Source organism: Haliaeetus albicilla, chromosome 20 (assembly GCF_947461875.1).
Source record: "Haliaeetus albicilla chromosome 20, bHalAlb1.1, whole genome shotgun sequence".
NCBI classification, from domain to species: Eukaryota; Metazoa; Chordata; class Aves; order Accipitriformes; family Accipitridae; genus Haliaeetus; species Haliaeetus albicilla.
In genome coordinates, this window is record NC_091502.1 from 27,023,406 (window position 1) to 27,044,560 (window position 21,155).

Genomic DNA, 21,155 nt, shown 5'->3' on the forward strand with positions numbered 1-21,155 from the left:
AGGGCTGTGTTATACTGGAGAGTGCTAAGAGACACCATCTACACGGGGTTTTCCTCGGACGTTCTCAACCCTCCCCTGCTCATCCCACAGGGTCATGCAGAGCTTGCCCAACACTAACGAACATCAGAAAACCTAATTGCCAGACGTAAGCGCTGCATTGGTCATCCCTCATTAGCCATCCCAAGCCAGGACACTAGCGCAGTGGGAATGACTTACCAGGACCGAGTTGTCTGCATTGATATTTACGATGCTGCAGCCGGCGGAACAGGGTGAGATGTATTCAATAGCGTTAGAGCCGCAGATGGGGTTATAGGCTTTCTCGGGGCAGTTACACTGGAGGTTACACTCCAAGGTGTGGTGTCCAAATTCAGAGCTACAGAAGGAAGAAAATATTAATGCATGGTATTGAGCATCATTAATACACATCTTATATAGAAAATATACTACATATATCTTGAAATTAGTAAAGAAACACTTGATTGCTTAACAAAACCTTCCCCATACATAAATGAGGACCCACTGAAATTCCACTATAACCCCCCAAGTCTTTGCTCTGCTGGGGCAAAGCATCCTGACCATAAATGGTCAAGGGAGGCACCCACTTCCTTCATATTTGGCCCCAAACGTGGGGTCTTGGGGTATTTGCAACACCATGGTGTGGGAGGTGGTGAGCTTCCCACTGAGGGCTCAGACCAACTTCCACCAAGACCACAGGATGCTGAACATGTGAATTTACAGCAACTTGGATCAAGCCTTGAGGGAAGACAAGGCCCTGCCTGTGTTCAGCTGTGTAGGAAAGCAGCCACAGCTTTGAAGGTGTGATCCCAAGGCTGGCCCCTGCCCAAATTATTTGCCTCTGAGTAATGCACCGCACTTTCCAACATGAAATTTTAATCTTGTGCTCTTTGTGCCAAAAAGATGTTCACTTCGGGTTTCACCACGAGTCAATGAAGTTAGAAGGAGTAAGGACACAGCTGATTCACTGTTTATTCACAAAAGCATTAATTTCTAGCCTTATTTTATCATTAACTGTTTCTCAAGAGGGAATAAACCCATTTCTGCATATTCTGCTTAACTTCCACCTCCGCCCCAAGGAGTGCAGCTGGGGATGGGGGGTACCCACAGCCCTGGGAATCACCCACCCATGCCCAGCCTGGCTGGAGCTGTCGGTACCTCTCGCTGTAGGTAATGCCCGCGACCTTCTGCGTGGGGCAGCCGAGGAAGAGGAGCGGGAAAGCCAAGAGCAGGCAGAGGAACATGCCAAGGACGCACATGGCGCTGCATTGCCTCAGGGACATCTGGAACCGCTTCAGGATGGCACCACCCACCACGATGCCGACCATCGCCCCAGGGATGTTCACAGCACCTGGGGAAAGGCAGGTCCTTGTTTTCCATCCTCCGAGCCGTATCAGTCCCTTCACTACAGCGAAGGCCCAAGAGGATTTGTTGCTGGATTCCTGTTTTTCAGCACTGGTGATCTGGAGGCGACCAAGGTTTTTGCAGGGACTGATGGAAAAATGCTAAGAAAGAGCAATTTTGCAAAAACAGTGGGACCCTACAGCAAACTGGTTGTCTTAGGTACCTGTGCATGGAAGACACAGGGACCAGTGAAAAGCTATGCTTAATCCAGCAAATGTGATTTTTCAGTGTAGTCAGGAGAAAATATCAATGGAACCTGGAGAGGATATTTAATTTCTGCATAATGCAGTAATGTGCCCACTTCTGTTGTCATCATTACAAAACTGTGAAGGTTTCCATGACAGACTTGGAGTTTTGCAAAATCCACCTTACAATGGGATACCAAAGAGTGCAATCTGTTTAATTCTACAAAGAATCAACAGGGAGGTTGCTTTCAGCCCATAAATACCCATACGAGGAAGGGATTTCCAAAAAGCTTTTTGATCTATACAGGAAAAGGCAAAGCAAGATTCAGTAGCTGGGAAGAAAAGATAGATAAATTTGTGCAAGAAATACTGTGCACGTCTTCAACAGAGCGGGTAAATCAAGCCTGGGAACAACTCAGCAGGGCACATCAGTGGAGGACACTACTGCTTCAGCATTTAACCTTTCTGCCTGTATTTAGCCTGGGTTGCTGGCTTTGCCAGTCTGCTCTGCTCACTTTCTTCTGATTTATTTGTTGCAGACTTCAGAAGACTCTTCCTCTGAGGATGCATGCTCTTTGTTCAAAAATATATTTAAAATACTTCTCTGCCTAGATCTCTGAACTCTCCAACTGATTGTAAGAGTAGGGCTTTATTCTTCATATTTATATTACCATGACAAGCTCGCACAGGGAGACCTCAGTCCCGTGCAGGACATTCTGGATATTAAAATACCAGCAAAAGCAGTCTGATCTCATGAGAACATATCCTGCTTAACACTTATTTCTTTCCTTCACAACAATACCAACAGCAAGCAATTAGCCCAACCATTATAAGCAATTAGTCTGACTATAGCAAACATTTTGAAGAGTTTAGGCATAATCAGTACACCAGCCTGACTGGTCTCTTGCTGCAAAGTGTCTTCAAAATGAATGCATATGTTTCTGCAGTTTTTAATTTTATTTACTATCTACTTTTTTAAAGACCCTTAACCCAATGATCAATGTAAAGTAATCCCTGTTAAAGAAACATGCACAATTCGTATCTGATGTTTCTTTGCTCCCTTGATGCAATGAGTTGTTTTTGTCCCCTTAATTATAGTGAACAGCTTTAGATAACATTTCTCCAGGTCTTAAAAGATTTTATTCTAGCAAGCTCAGGCTGCAATGTAAAGGAAGGAAAGTAGGTAGTAGCTGAGAAATCATATGGGCAAGGACCTTGTGCCACCTCTGTCTGTAGGTAATGGAAGGAGACTGGCAGCTCCAGAGGAAGAGGTGTTTCTTAGTAATGTCTAGATTATTTTCTTAGAGGTGCTCAAATGCTGGCAAGCCTTGGAAGCAATGCTTACCGATGATCATGTTGGCCAAGGATGCCGTGAGGGAGAACTGCCTCTCCAGGAACTTCCCCATGAACGTCGCTAAACCAGCAACCATGGCAGAGAGGTTGACCTGAGCCAACACCACCAGCAGGTAGACGGGATGACGCAGGTTCCGCAACAGGACCAGAGGAAAATCTGAAAGGAAAAGGGAAACCTGTTGCATACAGAGGAGGTGTACAGCAAAATATTAATCCACAGAAAGTGGCAAAACCTTGAATTAACTCTTTAGAAGTGGTGAGCTGTTCTGGAGGTTTCATTTACAAAAGGGCAGAATATGTGCTTTCAGGGTTTATCATTTCAGGCCTTGATTGTGTGACAATTTGGATATTAAAAAGTCAGGATGAAGGGTCAGGACATTGCAAAAATGAAACACATGAAAATTGCAAAACAAGGTGAGAGAGGGAAGCCAACGATCCCTCATCCCACCTGCCTCAAGAGCTAGCTGTGGGATGGGTGAATCAATGGCAGAAGTTAATCGTTGCAAACGATGAAGCAAAAAAGTAGGGTTTTCGGTGTGAAGACTGTCCAGCCTCAAAGTGAACATCAGAAGAGAGCAACTGCTCTCTGGACACATCCCATCCTGGCAGAGCTCACCTCCATGTATGTTAATCCTTTTGATTTGCTGCTAAAGTCAGTCATGCTTATTTTCAGCTGAAGCCCATGCAGTTGAGACTGGGAACTGCTCTAATCATGTGCACGCAGGCAGCGTATAAAGGGTCTGTGCCAGCGCAATGGGAAACTGTTGGAGGCATCAGCATCAATGGAATGGAATGGAATGGAATGGAATGGAAGAGAAGAGAAGAGAAGAGAAGAGAAGAGAAGAGAAGAGAATATTTTCAGTTGGAATGGACCTACATTGATCATCTAGTCCAACTGCCTGACCACTTCAGGGCTGACCAAAAGTTAAAGCATGTTGTTAAGGGCATTGACCAAATGCCTCAAACACTGACAGGCTTGGGGCATCAACCACCTCTCTAGGAAGCCTGTTCCAGGGCTTGACCACCCTCTCAGTAAATAAATGCTTCCTAAGTAAACCCAGAATGAAGCAATCAAGAAGATTGATATCTCACGTCAACACTCGGGTGATGTGCTCAAGCAGCCCTGAACATCTGCTAATGCAGAGGAAAAAATCTGCTGCCTTCTGCAGCGATACCTCCTGCTAAGCTCTTCTTCAGAGCTGCCAGGGTCTTATGATGCCTTGGGAGAAAGGCAAGTGGCTCTGCAATATTCTTCAGCCTCAGCTGAACCTCTGTAAATACTGTCTATCTCTCCTGCCTTCAACAGGTAGACTGTACTGGGATGGCTGAGAGCAACATGGAAACCTGCATGTCTTTCCCCCACCGCCCATGGGCTGAGGGCTGCAGCGTTGAGTGATTACAGGCGTTGTTACAAACACACATGGCCCGAGCTAACACGGCCTCGGTTTCTTTCCCTGAAGCTTTCTGGCAGGGCTTCTGCTAAAACAAATACAAAAGTAGCTGGGAAGTCATTAAAAGTTAATTTATTTGTTTGCTGCGGTTGCAATTTCAATGTCCTTTTTGTTTCAATCATAAAACTGTATCTTTTGATTACAGGCAAGAAACACTCCAGCAAATTCCCCTGTGGCTGAACCCTTACTGCTTATGAAAAAGCTATCTTCAGCCTGCTCAGCAAAGACAGCTGCCCCGCTCCCCGGGCCACAGGAATCAGGATGCCTGGTGCTGACACCCACCAGCTGGGAGGCTGCAGTTCTCCTTCGTGCGCATCCAAACCCACTTTCTGCTCCTGCCTTTGCTCCTCCTGAACCATCGCCTTCCCCCTTGCTCTTCGTCCGGCTTTGCAGCACGCAAGCAAAGGGCGTGCATAAGGGCAATTTCCAGACAAACAGATGATGAGTTTCCCAGATGAGGGCTCTGAAAGCCAATATGCTGAAGCAGAGATAAGGAATTAACAGGGAGGATTAATGCAAGGGCCTGCCATAAATTAATGGTGTTAATTCTTAGCAGCTCACAAACAACTGGGGCAATCTTTCTATCTGCTCCAGCACAGAGGCGCTGGGAGATTGCAGCAGGGAGAACTATCCAGTGCTTGTCTGAGAGTTGCCCAAGCTCTGTATTTGTTTTAGCTGTCCTAGAAAGTTATGTGAAGAGCAAAGGTCCCTCTGTGGATGCGAGGGGGTGTCCCATATACAAAGGCAAAGCTTTTGTTCATGGGAGTATTGCTTCTCCAGCTCAGCACTCTGCTCTCAAGGTTAGGCAAGCAGCTGAAGACATTGGGGAGCAGCAAACTCAGGGCACCAGAGGGGCTCCGAGCATGCAAGGCACATTCAAGGACCCTGAAATACTGACACGGTGGAGAGCTGGGAGGCTAGCAGTCCACCAGAGAGGGAATGAGCTGCGATAATCTCTGCGCTAGACCAAGGTGAACCCCAAAGAGGGGAGGTGGTTTTGCTCTTAAGTATCAATAGAGGTCTTGCTTTTTGAAGCATATTCCTGCCTAGTTTGCATACTGAAATATTGAAAATATGAAACCGCAACTTGCCTGCTGAAAGATCTCCTGAGAGCTAATCCAGCCTTTTGGAGGAGATAGTGGGAATCTTCCACCAAAAAGATTTCTTTTCCCTAGAGTTCTTTGGTCTTTTCAATCAAACTACACCCCCTCCGCCACCCCAGATCAGAGCTATAAAGCTATGACAGCAAGCAGGTCTCCCAGTTTGTGGTGGGAGGCAGCAAGATTGCTGTCCTCTGCAATCACCATCTCATTACTAGTTCCATCTTCCTTACAGCTCCAGAGGGGAGGCTGGGCAGATACTAAAAACAAGTGGAAACTTTAAAATAATAATAAAAAAAAAAATCATTGAAACCATCTTTAGGCACAATAGAGAAACAAACAAGTCACAAGCCCAGTGTTTCAATTGCTTTGAAGATCACCTTTAATGGATTAATTCTCAGTATGTGCAACAGAAGCTGCACATCCTCCCAGGTGTTTTCAACAGAAGCCTAGAAATTAGCAATGGAAATTACTTCAGGCTAGCTAAATCCTACTTTCTTGATTACTGTGAGCAGGTTCAATGCCTGCAAAAGGAACACTTTGTGAGCATGAGGAGCAGGGTGCAACCCAATGTCACGCAGAGCATCTGTGCAAGGGCCAAGATCGTTCCCCACAGTGCTCTGACTTTCCTACTGTTGAATAACTCTAGCGAGTGGAGCCTGCTCCCTTCTTGGGTAATTGACCTCATTGTTTGGAAATGTCCCCAGTGCTTTGCCTGAGTATTTATCCTGTACACAACTCCATCCTGTTATTGCTGATTGTGGAGGGAAAAGCTCTTCCTGTCCTTGAGGCAGAGTTTCCAGGGCTTTGCAAACTGTTCTCTGCTCATCATACCTTGCCCCAGAAAGATTTAAAACCCAGTGGCTTCCAGAGAAACAGAGAATGTGAAGCACCTCATGCGATGGGCTCTAACTTATCCTCATTTTGTTCCCAATAAAAGGCAAAAATTTCCGCAAGACTTATTTTGCTCTCAGTGATCTCCATGTGCACTGAAGCAACAGAACAAATGACAAAATGCATTTCCTTCTCCATAATCATGCTTCATTTTGCATCATTTAAGCTGAAATAAGTGACTAAACAGCATTGCTGAACATCTTCCTCCTCCAGGTCAGCTTAGTAATTTAAGGTTTGCCCCTGCCAAGCCCTTAAGAAAATGATGAACCCTTTAAGGCACTCTTCAGCGTTATCCTGCTCAAGGAGCAGCCTCAAGTGCTTTGCTGAATCACAGCCTAACCAGGCAGTGTCTTTCTCATCTGGAGCGTCCCCCAGGCTTGGGCCAGCTTTGGAGCAGGACCTGCATTTTCTCCACCCATCAATGCCGAGGGAAACCCTTCCCCGCTCCCTCCAGCTGACAGGCAAAGGGACACTTCCCAATGGGAGATGCTGCCTTCCTCACAAGCAAAGCATTCCTCACCCCAGATTGAGTTTGCAGACATCCCTCATGGGTGGCCCATGTGAAAGTATGAGGCCAGTTTGCAAAATGCTTTAACACTAGTGACGGGCCAGTTGTCCAAGTGTTGACTCAATTGACTCCAAGCCCAAGTGCTTTGTTTGGGCAGACCCAACACTGATGGTGCAAACCTTCTAACTGAAAGTGGATGAAGATCTGCAGATGAGCCAAGTAACAAAGCATAGCCCTAATCTCCAGGGCCATTTTACAACCTACTTGAGGTATTCAAACACCTCAAATGTGTTCAAACACTTCAACCAGAGGGAAGAGTCTGTCTTACAAGGGATGCGGGAGGAACAGCACTGAAATACCATATGGAAAAATCTGAGATCTTGTGCGGTCCCTGTTTGATCCAATCCCTGCTGGTATCCTAATGCTTTCCTTCATCCCACCCTGAACAGGGGACCCAGAGACATCAGTGACCTTCATCCCACCCCAAAGAGGGGACCATAGCCATCAGCAACCTTCATCCCACCCTGAACAGGGGACCCATAGCCATCAACATCGGGCAGGTCTGGGGCTACCTGTCCCAGGGACAGCACCAAAGTACCAGGCAGCTCTGTGAAGGGGACCATCTGTAAAAGCTCCCCTCGAGATGCAGACGGACCAGCAAGCAGATGAGGTCCAATCCACTTCTTGCCAATAGCCATCTCCAGCATGAGGCTTAGCCCCTTGCCCATAAAACTAATGTATTTTTTTACAAGCAGTGAAAAGGCATGAGCATAAAACTGAATTAATATACAGGTTGCTATTTCTCTTGTAAGATATTATAGGAATCTGCTTTGTGTCGTTTCTACTGGTGGATTGGCAGTGCCCATCTCCTGCCTTTCTGCAGAGTGGTCTCCTGCTCCCCATGCTGCATGCAGAGATGCCAGATGCAATCAGAAAAACCAAAAGGTACATCTCAAGGATTTCACATCACAACCCCATCAGTTCCAGCCTGCTGAGATGACAAAGTGGGACCCCTTTCCTTCAGGAGCCGAGTCATCCTTTTGTACTGGGGTGTGGTGTAAAAAAGGCTCCCTATGAACATGGTACAGAGACCAGACTGTCCTACAGCATTTCTCCATCACGTGTGTTTCATTCTGCCTCTCTTTCTAAATGACAGAAGGTACGAAATTGCTAGATGATTCAGGCTGGAAAATCTCCAAACGCTGTTTTCATAAACTATCGTATAGAAAAGAATAGTAAAAATAGAGAGGAAAGAATGCTTGGTGACAGAAAGAAGAGACAAAATAAGCAGGAGAGTCACAAAATGGGAGGTAAAATTCTCTTTCCAGTGACCCACAGATGAGCTAGCACTAAAGTCTTCAGACTTCACCCAAGTTGTCCCCATCTACACCATCACACACTAGCTACCATCCAGTTTCTGGCTCTAAAAACAGTTTTGTATTAGAAATCCCGGTGATTTCAGCAAGATTGCTCTTCTGGCAAAAAATACAGACACTTCATTTTTTTCAGAACTGGGCTGTAGGGGATAAATTCTCAGAAATAATGAATTTATTAGCATAGCTCCCACAGCCCTGACAACAGCAACCCTGATGCAAACCCCGAGCCAAACCTGCAGCTCGAGCAGAGGTAAGATATTTCCTTCTCTCTTCACCCAGGAGCAGGGAGCTAATTTTTATTCATTTTTCAGAGGCAAAGAGCAGAGTGTCGGTGTGAAAAATCCCATCTGAGCACTGTAAATCTGTTCCCACGCAATCGCTTCCATCACACCGGTTTTCTAAATTGACAGTGCAACAAGGTCAGTGGGGGAATAAACCCCTGACGCTCTAATTTAGCATTAGGCTAGTGAGCAAATGGTGCAACTAGCAGAATAAAAACCTGCCCACGCTTGTCTGGCTGTGCCTGCCCCAGCACTGACCTTAATAAAACAGAGAATTTCCAATAAATTAAAGGGATAATATTCAGGAAATATGGAGGAAGCTGACATGGATTGATTTCAGAGGGTCACTTTTCTTAAGTAATTGCCAAAGTGCAGAGTATTTCCTTCAAAAAAAACCAGCCCTGAGCAGTAACCTTCACAGACTAAAGCCCAGCTGATTCCCTTCAGCACAAAGAGCCTACTCATTTCTAAACAAGCTAATTGCACTGGATTAAGATCACCCTGTACAAACATGCATCTGATTTTTATTGCTTAGACCCTGGCTCCAGGCAGCACTGGCCATCCTCGGTGGGACAGGGAGGGCGGTCTGGCTTGGATATTGTCACCAGCCTTGAAAGAGGGGGTCTGAGGAGGCTTTTGGAGGTGAAGAGCTGCCAGTGCTGCTGGGGGTCTGATTCCTGCTATGACCTGGGAGCTGAGCAATAGCAGCTGGATGCACCCAAGCTGCAAACCCCCCTCTAACTGGGGGGCTCTTCACCTTCCCATGGCTCTGCTCTGGGCTCACAGCTTGCACCCCTCTTTCCTGCCTGGCTTTGGGCTCTGATGAGGTTTTGGCCGCCTGTTTCCACTGCCCAGATGAGCTATAAAGCCATGCAACATTGAGAGCTACCAACCCCAGATGCTTTGATCAGCATGAGGTGGAGCAGGGTAGCCAGGATCTGATGGCAAGCATCTGCTGTGAGCAGACCAGGAGGAGATCTGCAGATCTAATTAAACCCAACAGGACACCTAAGTTGTACCTTGAGGGCTTATCTAGGAGATAGGCTGAACACAGGGAGGAACATCGCTTTTTCTTGCCAGCATTGCAACCTGCCCATTGCCAGGACATATGTTTGCGCAAGCAGAGAAACCTTGTCCAAGCGTGAGGTGGCGGATGCGCACACTTACGTTTGATGAACTTGGTTAGAGAGAGGTTTTGCACGTGTTCGGATCTTGACCTGAGCTGGCTGAGCACATCCCCGCTCTTCTTGCTGTCGCTCTCCTTCCCACTTGCCACCTGGGGACAGACAAGAGGCTATCACTGCACCGACCATGACAAAGTTTCCACTGAACTCGCTTTTTCTCTCCCAGATTGTGACAGACAGCAGCCCACGCTTCTTGCAGACAGAGTTTGTAATGTTTCTGGGCTTGGCCAGCACTGTCCATGCCCAGTGTGGGATGTGCAGCCACCGCCGGGCAGGCGTCCTCCCACCCACGGCTGCTGCTCCGTGCCCGCACCATCGGGTCTCCGACAGGGCTGAAAGCATCCATGCCGATGCCTGCGCTACTGGGGTAAGAGCCATCTTTTCCCAACAGTAATGAATAACACTTCCTAAATATTGAGCTTGGCCATTACCCAGGTACAGCATGCCACACACTCAGCTCACATGAATATGGAAATTCAGGAGGTGTAAGCCTTTGCATCAGGAAAGTTGGATACCCTTAGGGAGATGCTTTTCTTCCCCAGAGGGTCTGTTTTACCCCTGTGTGCGGGGGAAGGAGGCACAGGAACCCAAGGAGCGATGCACCTAGACCTCCACCCAAAGCAGGTTTGGACACTGGTTTTGGATGGAGGATGAGCATTTCCCCTGCGTCCCCTTGTGTCCCCTAATGAGCTGCTGTGCAGGTGCCTTTGCCCCTGCTACAGGTGAGGAGACCAGGCAGCAACTGTAGGAGGGGAAGATCCAGGCGAGGAGGGGGTCTGGGATGGAGGCAAAATATTTTTCACCTCCTAAGCTAAGAGGGGCTGACCCAGAGCAGGGATGTGCCAGGGGGCATGGAGAGTGGACACAGACCCCTTCCCTCTCCCAGCCCCTTTCCGTTCTTCTCCTGCTCCTGGAAACCCCAGCTGAATTCTAGCAACTCCTACTCTCTTCAATGCTTTTGATTTCTTTTAGGCACATCTTTCCCACGGAACAGCAGCAGAATGGAAGGGACATCCTCTCCCATCCTGGTCCATGGAAGGGGACAGATCCTGCAGCTCCCTCCCCTTCTTCCTTCTCTATTCAGGGGAACAACACTTTGCAGCTGGAGGTCAGATGGGTCCAGGTGTCTCTGCCTCATTTAGCCTCAGCTGGTGCTTACAGCTCTGCAGGACGCTAACGCAGGTGCTGGCAGGATCTGTGCCGAGGTATCACCCTGCCACCGCTGAAAAGCAAAGAGATGCTGGCAGAAGAGGAGAGGTGGAAGATGGAGGGCTTGGATCATCTAAGGTCCATTGCAGCCTCATTAGATAACTGCACGTCTGAGGCAAGCGTCCAACATCCCATCAGCAAGTGGGAGGGGAGGATTTCTTGGATGTGCATCCCATCCCCTGCTCTGCAGGCTTTTAGGGGAATCACTGGACGGAGGGTATTAATTAGATTAGATGCGCTACTATACATGGGTAATAGCAGAAAGTGTTTAGTGGGAGTGCGGTTTTCACGGAAAACCACAGCATATTTTCAGGCAGAAGGACAGAGCCAGTGGCCCCATCTCTGACATCCCACATCAGCTCAGCAATGGAGTTGTTGCAACTCCCACACAAATTTAATATGAGTCAGACAAATAAGTTCATTCAAAAGAAATTAGATGTTCTTAACTCACAGAAAGAACAGGACAGCTCTTTGGCTAAAATGATCTCTTTTCCTTTGAAACCAAGACTGATTATTAAACATCAGAGAGGTCAAAATGTCCCATGCTGCGGATGCCACATTCCCTTTTTGAAGACCCTCTACAAGGCAAAAGTGATAAAACTCCTTTCACTGTTTTTATTGCTAGAGCTCAGGGTTTAATACATCTTTCAAATGCAAAGATAAAATCTAGCTTTCTTTCACTTTTCAATTAGGTTACAGGGTCTCTTCTCTCTGCTCTAAAACCGCAGTGTTTTCCAAAAATACATTCAAGCTGTTACTGACTGTGGCTTTCTCAGCTTCCAGCTGTTTGTACTTCAGAGAGCTAACAGTCTGCTGGGCACTGTCTGCACATCGGGGAAAAAAAAAAAAAAAAGCCCCAAATTCCCCCAGATTCCCCAACCTGGGATGCCTCTGCATGAGCGTGACCCTTGCAAGTGGGACATTTCTGTGCACATCTGCTGGCTTAGCACCCGCCCAAGGATCAGCTGCTGTTTCTCCCCATGGAGCAAAGCCCTCGAGGAGGAGGAGGAGAACTCCTCTCCCTGGGTTGGCTTGGCCCCATTAAATATTTTTTTGCACTGCCTGAAAGGATCAGGAAATGCATTCCTCTGGGATAAAGCAGGCACATTGGGAAAGCAAGCTGTAGAGGGACCGGCACAAATCCTGCCTGCTCGATGCGGGCAGGGAGGCGAACGATGCTGTGTCTACTGTCAGAGACGCTCAAGCCCTGCCGAGGATGTTGTGCTCCTGCTGCAGGGAATTTTAGCATTACTCAGAGCAGACAATTTGGCAAGCCAGAGTCAGTAGGTGCAATAACACGGGCTGGTTGCTCAGTACTACCCTGGCTGTCTGCTGCAGCATCATGCCAAGGAAAAACAAATAAATGTGGGAAACATCTTGCAAAATGTCCCCACGCTTGGATTTTTCAGGATGGTTCCTTAAAGGAATCAGTTTCCTGGTGCACATCCACTGGTGAATGGGGTCTCATTGCATCTCTTGTTTTTGCAATGGGATTTTAGCCATCACCATCACTTCTAGCCTCATGGGGAATGGAAGAGGCAGACAGGCTTTTGAGGAAGGAGGATGAAGCTCCCCCCCACTTTGCATTGGGAAGAACATCCCTAACCTGACTTCAACCTGAGGAAAGCCCCCGTTTCCCTGCAGGGACATGAATAAATCAGGTATGACTGAGCAGGGCTGAGACCTGGACTTGCTTTGCAGGAAAAACAAATGAAGGCAGCTTGCCTGTGAGCCAGGCTTCTGCTTTCACCTGGCTGCTATTGCACCTGCGGGAAGGGCAGCCAGAGGTGCTGGCAGTCTGGTTTTATTCAAATACACCACTAGGAAAAGGGATAAATGACCTGCTCTGTGACAGAGGTTTCCCTTGCTTAATTTGAGGCTTCTGTGGAGTGTCCTTCTGGTTGTGCAGAACCTGGAGCTCCTGGCTCAGTGAAAAATAAGGTCAAAGAAGCTATTTTCATATTAAACAAACAAAAGGTAAAACCTCATGGCTTGAAAAAGAATTATTTTCTTCCTGACAAGGTCATGCTCCCTACAAACTCTTCATTATGCCTCTTCCAGCAAGTGTGGGTCCCACCAGGGACCCTGTTTCCTAGAGCATTGAAATAACCAGCCAACAGGCACCTTGCTCACATGAAATGGGATGATTATTTTTGGCTGCAGTTTGCTCCTGTCTTTAAAGCTCCCTGGGGAAAATCTGAACTTAGAGACCAGCCCAATCCTGTAACATGCCAGTGGCACCACCACGCCCTGCCACTTGGCCCCCAGATAATGCCCTGTATTTCTAGACTGCCTTTACTGGTGCTTTAGGAGCTTTAATGAGGCAGCCTCAGAGCATTGCAGCCCCAGCAGCAAAGGTTTCCAGACGAAGACTTAGCTTTCCCTGTCCATGCTCTTTAACCTTTCCCCATTAACTGATAACCCAAATTGGAGCAGGCGTTTAAGAGAGTTCCCCGCCAGTTATTTTCATTTTGCATGCACTGGAAGTGCACCAGGTCACTGCTGAATAAATGTGGGAGGATTTGTATAAATGCAGGCAAGCTGTCCCGAGACAGAAACTGGAGAAGTTATTTTTCACTTCCCCAGCACCATTGCACAATGTCTCTGCCTACACAGAAGGGTCGAGTCACTGACCCGGCATCGTCCCACCACGCTGGACCTGGGGTGTCCGCTGCAACCCCTGGGGACAACCCCAGACAGAGCTGTCAGCTGTTTGCACCCTGCAAATACCCTCCGTAGGTTGGGAAGTTCCCAACAACCCTGATGCAGGGCAGGAGGTTCCTTGCAGGCCTGGGCATGCTGGTGCAATCCTGTGATGTATCCAACAGCAGCACCAGCATCCATGGGGTATCCTCAGGGCAGGGCAGGAGGGGTCCTGGCTGCATTTTACCTGCAGGAGCTTTTCCTCATCACAAACCTTCTGCTTCGGGACTGGAGGGACAGGCATTGCCTGGACCTTGCCAAGCAATGCCACCTCCAGCAGGAACGGCAATGCCCAAACATTTGAGATGGACATGTGTAGCCAGGACACAAACACATCTCTTTCAAGCGTTTATCTGTGCTTGCAGCCCCTTCCTGCTACTATGCTTTTTTAGGGGGATGAAACAAGTTGATCCAGTCTGCAGGTTGTGGTTCTAAAGTTGCCAGCTCTCCCTGCTCCACAGCTTGAGGCACTGCCCAGACAGATGGGGTTTGCCCTGGGAAATGGGGGGTGACTGCTTAACCCTCGGCTCTGCCACGTACATCTCCTCCAGGATGGAGCTGCATGTCCGGCTTGGCGTTCCCCTCTTTCCTCAAGCATCTTCTCCAACTATCCAGCGGGGCAATTTAAAGTAAAACCTGGAGATATTGTACAGATGACAGGGGACACGTCCTCCACCATCCCAGCAGAAAATCCAGGGAAGAAGCATGGTTTCTTTCCACCCCATCTTTGCACTTCTCCTGGCTTGTGAAGCTTTGAGATGAAGAAGGATGCAACATGAAAGAGGCATCATCCTGCTCATCTCTTCTCTTTGGCACCCACATGTCCCCCAGATGGACGGGCTACCTTGGGTTAGGGGCTGATGGATCAGCAGCCTGTTCTCCTTCCTCAACAACACTGGTCTTTAAATAAATAAAGGGAATGCAGTAGGTCTAATCTCTACAGAACTGAGCAAAGCAGAACATGCAGCACCAAGTGAGAAACCATTAGCAAAAAAGTGAAAATTAGGAGAGTAAACACAATATGGCTAAATAGAAGCAAGAGAACACAGCATCCCAGAGGGATGTACTGAGCTGCTGGGAGGTGCTGGTGGCTTCCTTGGTGGTTTGGCGCAGAAGCCCCAGCTAATATTTTCAGTAACCCCCTTGGCGTGGTGAGAAGACATGTACTACTTAGTCTGCAGAGGAGAAGGAAGGTGGGAATTGTCCTTACAGAGTGGGCTGAGACTCCATATAAGAAAAATTAGGCAACTAGAGAGCTGAAATAACAGAAACTGAACCAAACTTAGTGCAAAGGTCACAGCCATGCACTTGGGGTCTAAAAATAATTTCTGCTGCACAGCTGGAAATGAGAAGAGAATGACAAATAGCTCCAGGTCTATGTCTTCATAAGTCTATGGTGAAGCCAGGGAAGGAGTAAGTGAAATGTGAGGAACAACCGAAGACGGTGTTTCCAGGAGAGCTGGGGGAGTGCAGACCCTTCTGCACCACCACGGGAGACCAGATCCAGACCAGTGTAGCACCGGGAAAACCAGCTTGTGGCTGGGATGGGTGATGAGCAGGGCTGCTGGGATGGAGAAGCTCTTTGGCAGCAGAGGACTAGCTAACCTCCCTTGCACAGCAAAAGGAAGGCTTTCTATAACCATGCCAATATGGCAATGATTAGGAACAAATATTTAATCAGGACTAGGGGCAGAATAACAAACTAAAGACTAAAATATAGACTGAAGATTAGACAAAGCTTTGCAACATTCAGGGAAATAAGTTTTTGAAACCTTCTACCAGTGAGACTTAGGAGGAAAGCACTGATGAGATGGACTGATATCCCGAGAGGATTACGTGACAGCAAAACAGAGTCTCCAGGGCTTGGACATGACGGGGACATGTAGACCTGCTTCCCATAAAACCCATCTGAGCTTTCTCACGAGGCATCTGTTTGCAGATGACGTGCTGAAATTACAGAGAAGGCTTTGTCAGGGTGAGGAGGAGGAAGTGTCACTCACCCCCTTTGTATGGCGTTTGGGAGACGTTTGCTTCTATGTGACTTCGGAGTGTCAGAACGAAACCTGAACGGGGAGATACCTGGGTGTACAAGACCTATCTTGCACATGAGAAATGCTGAGCAAGGGCAATGCTCCTGCTTTTGTTCAAGGCTCTCCCAAGAGGACCTTTCCCCTTTTCAAACCCTTTTCACATCACCCATGAAGATGCAGGGACTGGGGAGGTGCTTTACCAGCTGCAATGCAACAGTCAGTAAGCCTGCAAGACAGACAGACACTGTGTCCAAGCAAAAGCACAGCGAAAGCCTTTAGCAGTCACAATACAACTGCCTGGATTGGGATACGATAACATTGCCAGCAACGGATGGTAAAGCATGAGCTAAACTTTGGCTACTCAGCAGCTGGGAAATGCTCAGGTGCTGTAGTTCCCCACAATCCAGGACACAACCTCAAGAAATGGTTCAGGCCCATGGAGGCAGGATTAAACTGGAATTATTGGGAAAAAAAATGGTCTTGACTGGAAACGGTTTGCCCAGTAACAGCCTCATCTTCACACGCCCTGCCTGAGATCATGACAACTTTATAGCTTTCCTGTGATTGTCCCTCAAATTAGATTATTCAGGATACTTTGGTGCTAGAAACTTACTGACAAGTTTCAAAGCAGAGAAACAAAAATGTTCCAGGCCCAGAGTGATTGATTTATGAAAAAAGATCAATAGAACAAACTCTTATTATCATTAATGTTAACTTTAAGTGCACAAGTCATTCCAGGAACTTCAAAGAAAGAAGCTATCAAATAAAAGTAAAGCTGAAACGCAGTTGTAGAATAAATAATCTAGATCTGTCTTGGCTGATGGGAGGAGGCCAATAAATCTCCAGATAGACAGAGAGCTGTGCTGTTATTCAGTGTTTGCTGAATGATGCCCATTGAGGAGGATGGTCCTTGGTCCAGATCAACCACCAAGGGCTCAGATGAGTTGTATAGCATGAGGCAGGAGAAAAAAAGGCAAATGAAGGTAGGGTGAGAATCAGAGAAGAGAAATGGTGCTTTTGGCAGTGAGGACTGAGCCAATGGCCAGTCTTTGCTACTGGGATCTTGTTTGGAGCACTCTGCAGCTGGGAAATGTACCCACAGCTTAGTGTGGACACATTATTCCCAGGCAGCCCATTGTCTACTGAGACATGCGTGGTCCCAGGGGTCTGCAGACAGCAAGTGGCACAAGGACAGCTTGGCCGTGAAATTCCTTTTCGGCCTCCAGAAATGAAACCCCTAGCTGGTGGTGCAGAAACATCTCAGCTTCTTCTGTGGACAGAGCAGATCTGTGCTTTTCCCAGTTGTCATTATGGCTGCCGTGCCTGGAGGTATTTGCTGTGGATACGATAAGGCTTTACAAACACAGTGGAAAAAAACAACTGTTGCTTTGAGCGGTTGCTCTGCTTGTAGCTTCTTTCCTGCTTTGGCCAGGCAGAAACCCTGAAACCGAAGGCAGCCAAGGAAATGCTGACCATCTTTGAAGCTGCAGCTGTATTTAGGCAGGGTTGATGCAAAGGTTATCACAATGTCCATTCTTGCTGATCTGCTGGTCTGTAAAACCCTGCACTGACCCCATACCTCCCCTCCCCTCTGCAGGGATGGGGCTTCGTGCTGCAGAGCTACCGGGGGGGTCCCACCTTTCCTCACTGCAATGCCCCATCTCCCCCTCTCCATCCCAAACCAGACCCAAGTACAGGAACAACAGCTTTGCTCTGTGCAGTGAGAGGAAACCTGGAAGCAAACCTGAAGCCACAGCACGAGCCACCGCGGTGCCAGGGACCTGCTGGAAAAGGGCAGCTGCTCCGGCTGGGGCAGAGGAAGGCAAAATTGGGGTCAGTGTTTTACCAGAGCTGAGCTTTGTGCCTGGAAACACGCATTTCCTTCCAGTCTTGCATGTCTTACCAACTCTACCCATCCCTTCTGCAGGGTTTTGCAATATATCCCTGGCTGATGCTCTTTTGAAGGGGAACCATGGCTCTAACAAGTTCAGGTTCTAATAGTAATTCGGTGACCTTAGAGATGCTGCTTCCTCCAGCTCGCTGGAGAGGAAAGGGGGCTGCCCTTCATGATCGAAAAGCGGTCGTGCTTATACCCTTAGCCGAACACTGATTTACTCCAAGGGCAAGCAAGAGAAAGTGATTATATTTTTTTTTCTGCTATGCCCACAGAAAATCACCCATGATAATGCAGATTTCCTACAAAGCTTTGAGTGCTTCCACAGCAGACAGATGTTTTACCTAGAACAGCACCTGGCAAAGTTTCTAAAGAGGCCTTTTTTTTTTTTTTCCAAGCAGGGACCCTTCTGCTGGTGGCAGTGCTGATACCCCATGGGACAGGCACAATCTGGCTTGGCTAGCCCTGGCACCTCCCATCCTGCAAGGCGGGGGGGGGGGGGGGGGGGGGGGGCAGAATTTTGCCATCACTTTTAGATTATTTTCCTATTATTTTTTACTGTAAGCAGTTTCCAAAAGCTTTCTGGGAGAAATGGTAAAATGGGGAGAAATTCAAGAACATCTGGGCTGCAAAGGGATAAATGGGTGCTCAGCCATGTGGGAGCATTCCCTACAGATATCATCCAGTAGAGCAGGGTGAAATCCTCCTGCTGCTTTTTTAAATCAACATCCAGCCAATCCTTCCTTAACTCTTCAAAACTGCTCGGACTGGTGAGAGCACAGCACTTGCAAAAAAGTGCAGTTGTTTTAGTTTGGAGTACATTATTTTCTCTCAAGAGCCATTTATGAAATTAATATTCCCATCAGCCCTAATAAAGAACCTTTCTCCTCAGATGTAGTGTGTCACCCTTGCACGCTGAGCAGGTTCTGCTAATATAGATCATCTGTAATGACTTTAAAGTGAACCAAGCTTCACGAGGATAAATCAGGCACATTGCATTTGGTATTGCCCTCATCCTGCAAAGCACTGAGCAGTTTCCACCCCATTACCTTGCAGGACCGCGGCACCTTTGCAAATCTCACAGCATATATAACCCAGGAGCAGATCGTTATATTCCCAGAAGTGTAACTGGTAAAACAGGTCAAATTTTCCCAGGCAGGTGAAACCCAAATCTCCCTAAGAATCACTCATTCCTGCAGAGATTCAGGCAGCAGCAGGAAAAATTAATTATTCTGCACCAGACAGTGCATGGACTTGTTTAGACAAGAAAGTTTTGACGCTGCCCCAAGGTAAAATACATGTGAAAGACAATTACACAGGTTAAATTATGGCCAACACATTGAGATGAGCCCAATTTCACCTACTAAGCGCGTCCCAACAACTTCAATGACATTCAAAACCGTAGCATGATGCCTCCTCTAAAAGAACAATTTGTTTTGTATTATTCCTCATGACACGCTGGTTGCCAGAAAACCAGGACCCGCAGCCAGCGAAGCGCCTGGGAAGCTCACAAGCTGTCTCACATCTTGGCATGAGCACTGAAGCACTCAGAAGGGCTCCAGAGAAGTATAAAAACTGGTAGTAAACACAGAGCAAAGTACTGTCCCACCAGCAGGCTCCAGCAAGAGCCAGGGACCAGCATCCCCCGAGAAAACTGCAGGCAGACAGACGTCAGTTTGTCTTGCAATAACAGGTTCAGGCTGCTAAAGGTCTTTCCCTGCCAGTTATCTCTGAGGACTTTACATAGCCAGGGCGTTTAGGGACCGGAAAGTGTCTAAAATCCTCTTGGCCAGCAAAGAGGTCACAGTGAGAAGAGGTGGTGGGTGAAGCTGGATGCTGGAGCAGCAGCTAACCCCGAGCCCCATGGACAGCGAGAGGTGAAAAGGGGCTTTTGTGGTGGAAACGAGACAAACCACCCTCCAGCCTCAGTATTTCAAACACACCGAGAGTACAACCCACTTTTAAGGAAAGGCTCCTGATGCAGTACTCATATTTCCTATGAACTGGGACCAATTTCCTCATTAGGTACACGTGGCTCCTCCTGACGGGAAACAAGGGCCATGGGTGCAGCATCTCCCACCAGCTCCCAAATGAGATGCAGCAGCAGGAGCAGGACCACTGCTTCCTTAGGGAAGGCAAGGAGTCCCACCTCCAGGTGAGTCAAGAGGGTGGCTGTGAGAAGGACCTCAATCCACATAGAGCTTGCCCCGTGCTATATGTTCCCGTGCAGAGGAATCAACATACAGGCACTAATTCAGTGCCCAACCAAGGAAATTATCACATCCATTAAGCTGCTTGCACCACACTGGGTTGCACTAAGCATCTGCTTAGCATACAAGAGTCTCCGACATGGGCAATGAGAGCAAACCACAGCTCACATCTGACTTTGGGATGCAGCTATAAACTGTACAACCACCCCCATAGTCGTGTTTCCCACGGACGCAGCAGCTAACACTGGCGGCGAGGTAGGAACATGCATATAAATACACGAGGTATTTGTGTGCAACGCAATCTGCAGCACCTCTCCTACCTCTTTTGGCATTTCCCGTGGGAAGAAGAAATAAGGCACCGCAGACAGGGCCACGAGACTGGCTGCAACCAGGAAACCAAGCCACCAGGCACCGACCCACCGCGGGTCTTTGTTGGTGAGCTGGACTTCATCTGCAACGCAAATGGAGAAATGGGCATTAAATCAAAGGCGAACGGAGGGACCCCAGTGCACCAAAGGGATGGGTGGCCCCAGTCACCCCAAATGTCAGCCAGCTCCAAAGTGGTGGCTCCCAACCTGGGGACCATCAGTTTTGGGGTCTGAGCAGCATTTGCACCTGGCTCATCCCATGGTGCTAAATCACATTTCATTCTTCGTTATCACCAGGGTGTCTAAAAACCCACTCAGCCTTTGGATGGAGGGAGCTGCGACAGGGATGTCCTAGAGCTGGAAAGGCAAAGGCTGCCATCCCCATCACAGCTTTTTCAGAGGAGGGATGCCCATGTTGTGAAAAAGCTTGGAAATACTTACTCAAGGGGATTAAGTCATGATGTCTGTCAATACAGAATGAAAAATCCTTTCTTAAGTTTAAAATGGAGTCAACTACAGTTAACTTTCAGCATCCAGAGCACTGGTTTAGTTTTTTACAGTCTGGCTACTGTGTTCACAGCAGGACTTGGACCCCAGAGCTGTGCCCACCAGTCCGGTCCATTAGCCAGTGCCTGGTTTGCAGCTTGACCAACAGAAGCCGATCTTGAAATGCTTTCATAAGGATTATATCACTTTCTCCTGTCTGTCTTCCTTCAGTTCACCCAGCCTCCTCTCCTGTTGTCCTCAGGGCACTGCCAAAAATAACATTTTCTGTGGGGACGGTACTTGGCATAAATAAAATGGGATATACAGAAGCTAGAATGAAAATTCACAACAGGTTGAGTCTGAACCAAGAAATATTTCTACAGAAAAAGGAGATACATGTGGTTAGATAGTATTAATGAGCAATCCCGGGAAATGAGTCCTCCCAGAAACCTCTTCCTTAACTGTGAGGTTTAACACAAGCGAGCTGTTCTCACTGGGGGAGGT

The 21,155-nt window shown here is 47.8% G+C and overlaps 1 protein-coding gene across 1 annotated transcript in view; it reads right to left on the reverse strand.

Annotated features, from left to right (window-relative positions):
• SLCO2B1 (solute carrier organic anion transporter family member 2B1) overlaps window positions 1-21,155 on the reverse strand; it is a 60,088-nt gene that overhangs the window by 10,444 nt on the left and 28,489 nt on the right. The window contains exons 7-11 of the mRNA XM_009925857.2: window positions 20,118-20,248; window positions 9,735-9,843; window positions 2,950-3,114; window positions 1,174-1,366; window positions 217-373 (exon numbers count right to left, since the gene is read on the reverse strand). Coding sequence (XP_009924159.1) covers window positions 217-373; window positions 1,174-1,366; window positions 2,950-3,114; window positions 9,735-9,843; window positions 20,118-20,248 — 755 coding nt within the window. The remainder of the gene's footprint in view (window positions 1-216; window positions 374-1,173; window positions 1,367-2,949; window positions 3,115-9,734; window positions 9,844-20,117; window positions 20,249-21,155) is intronic.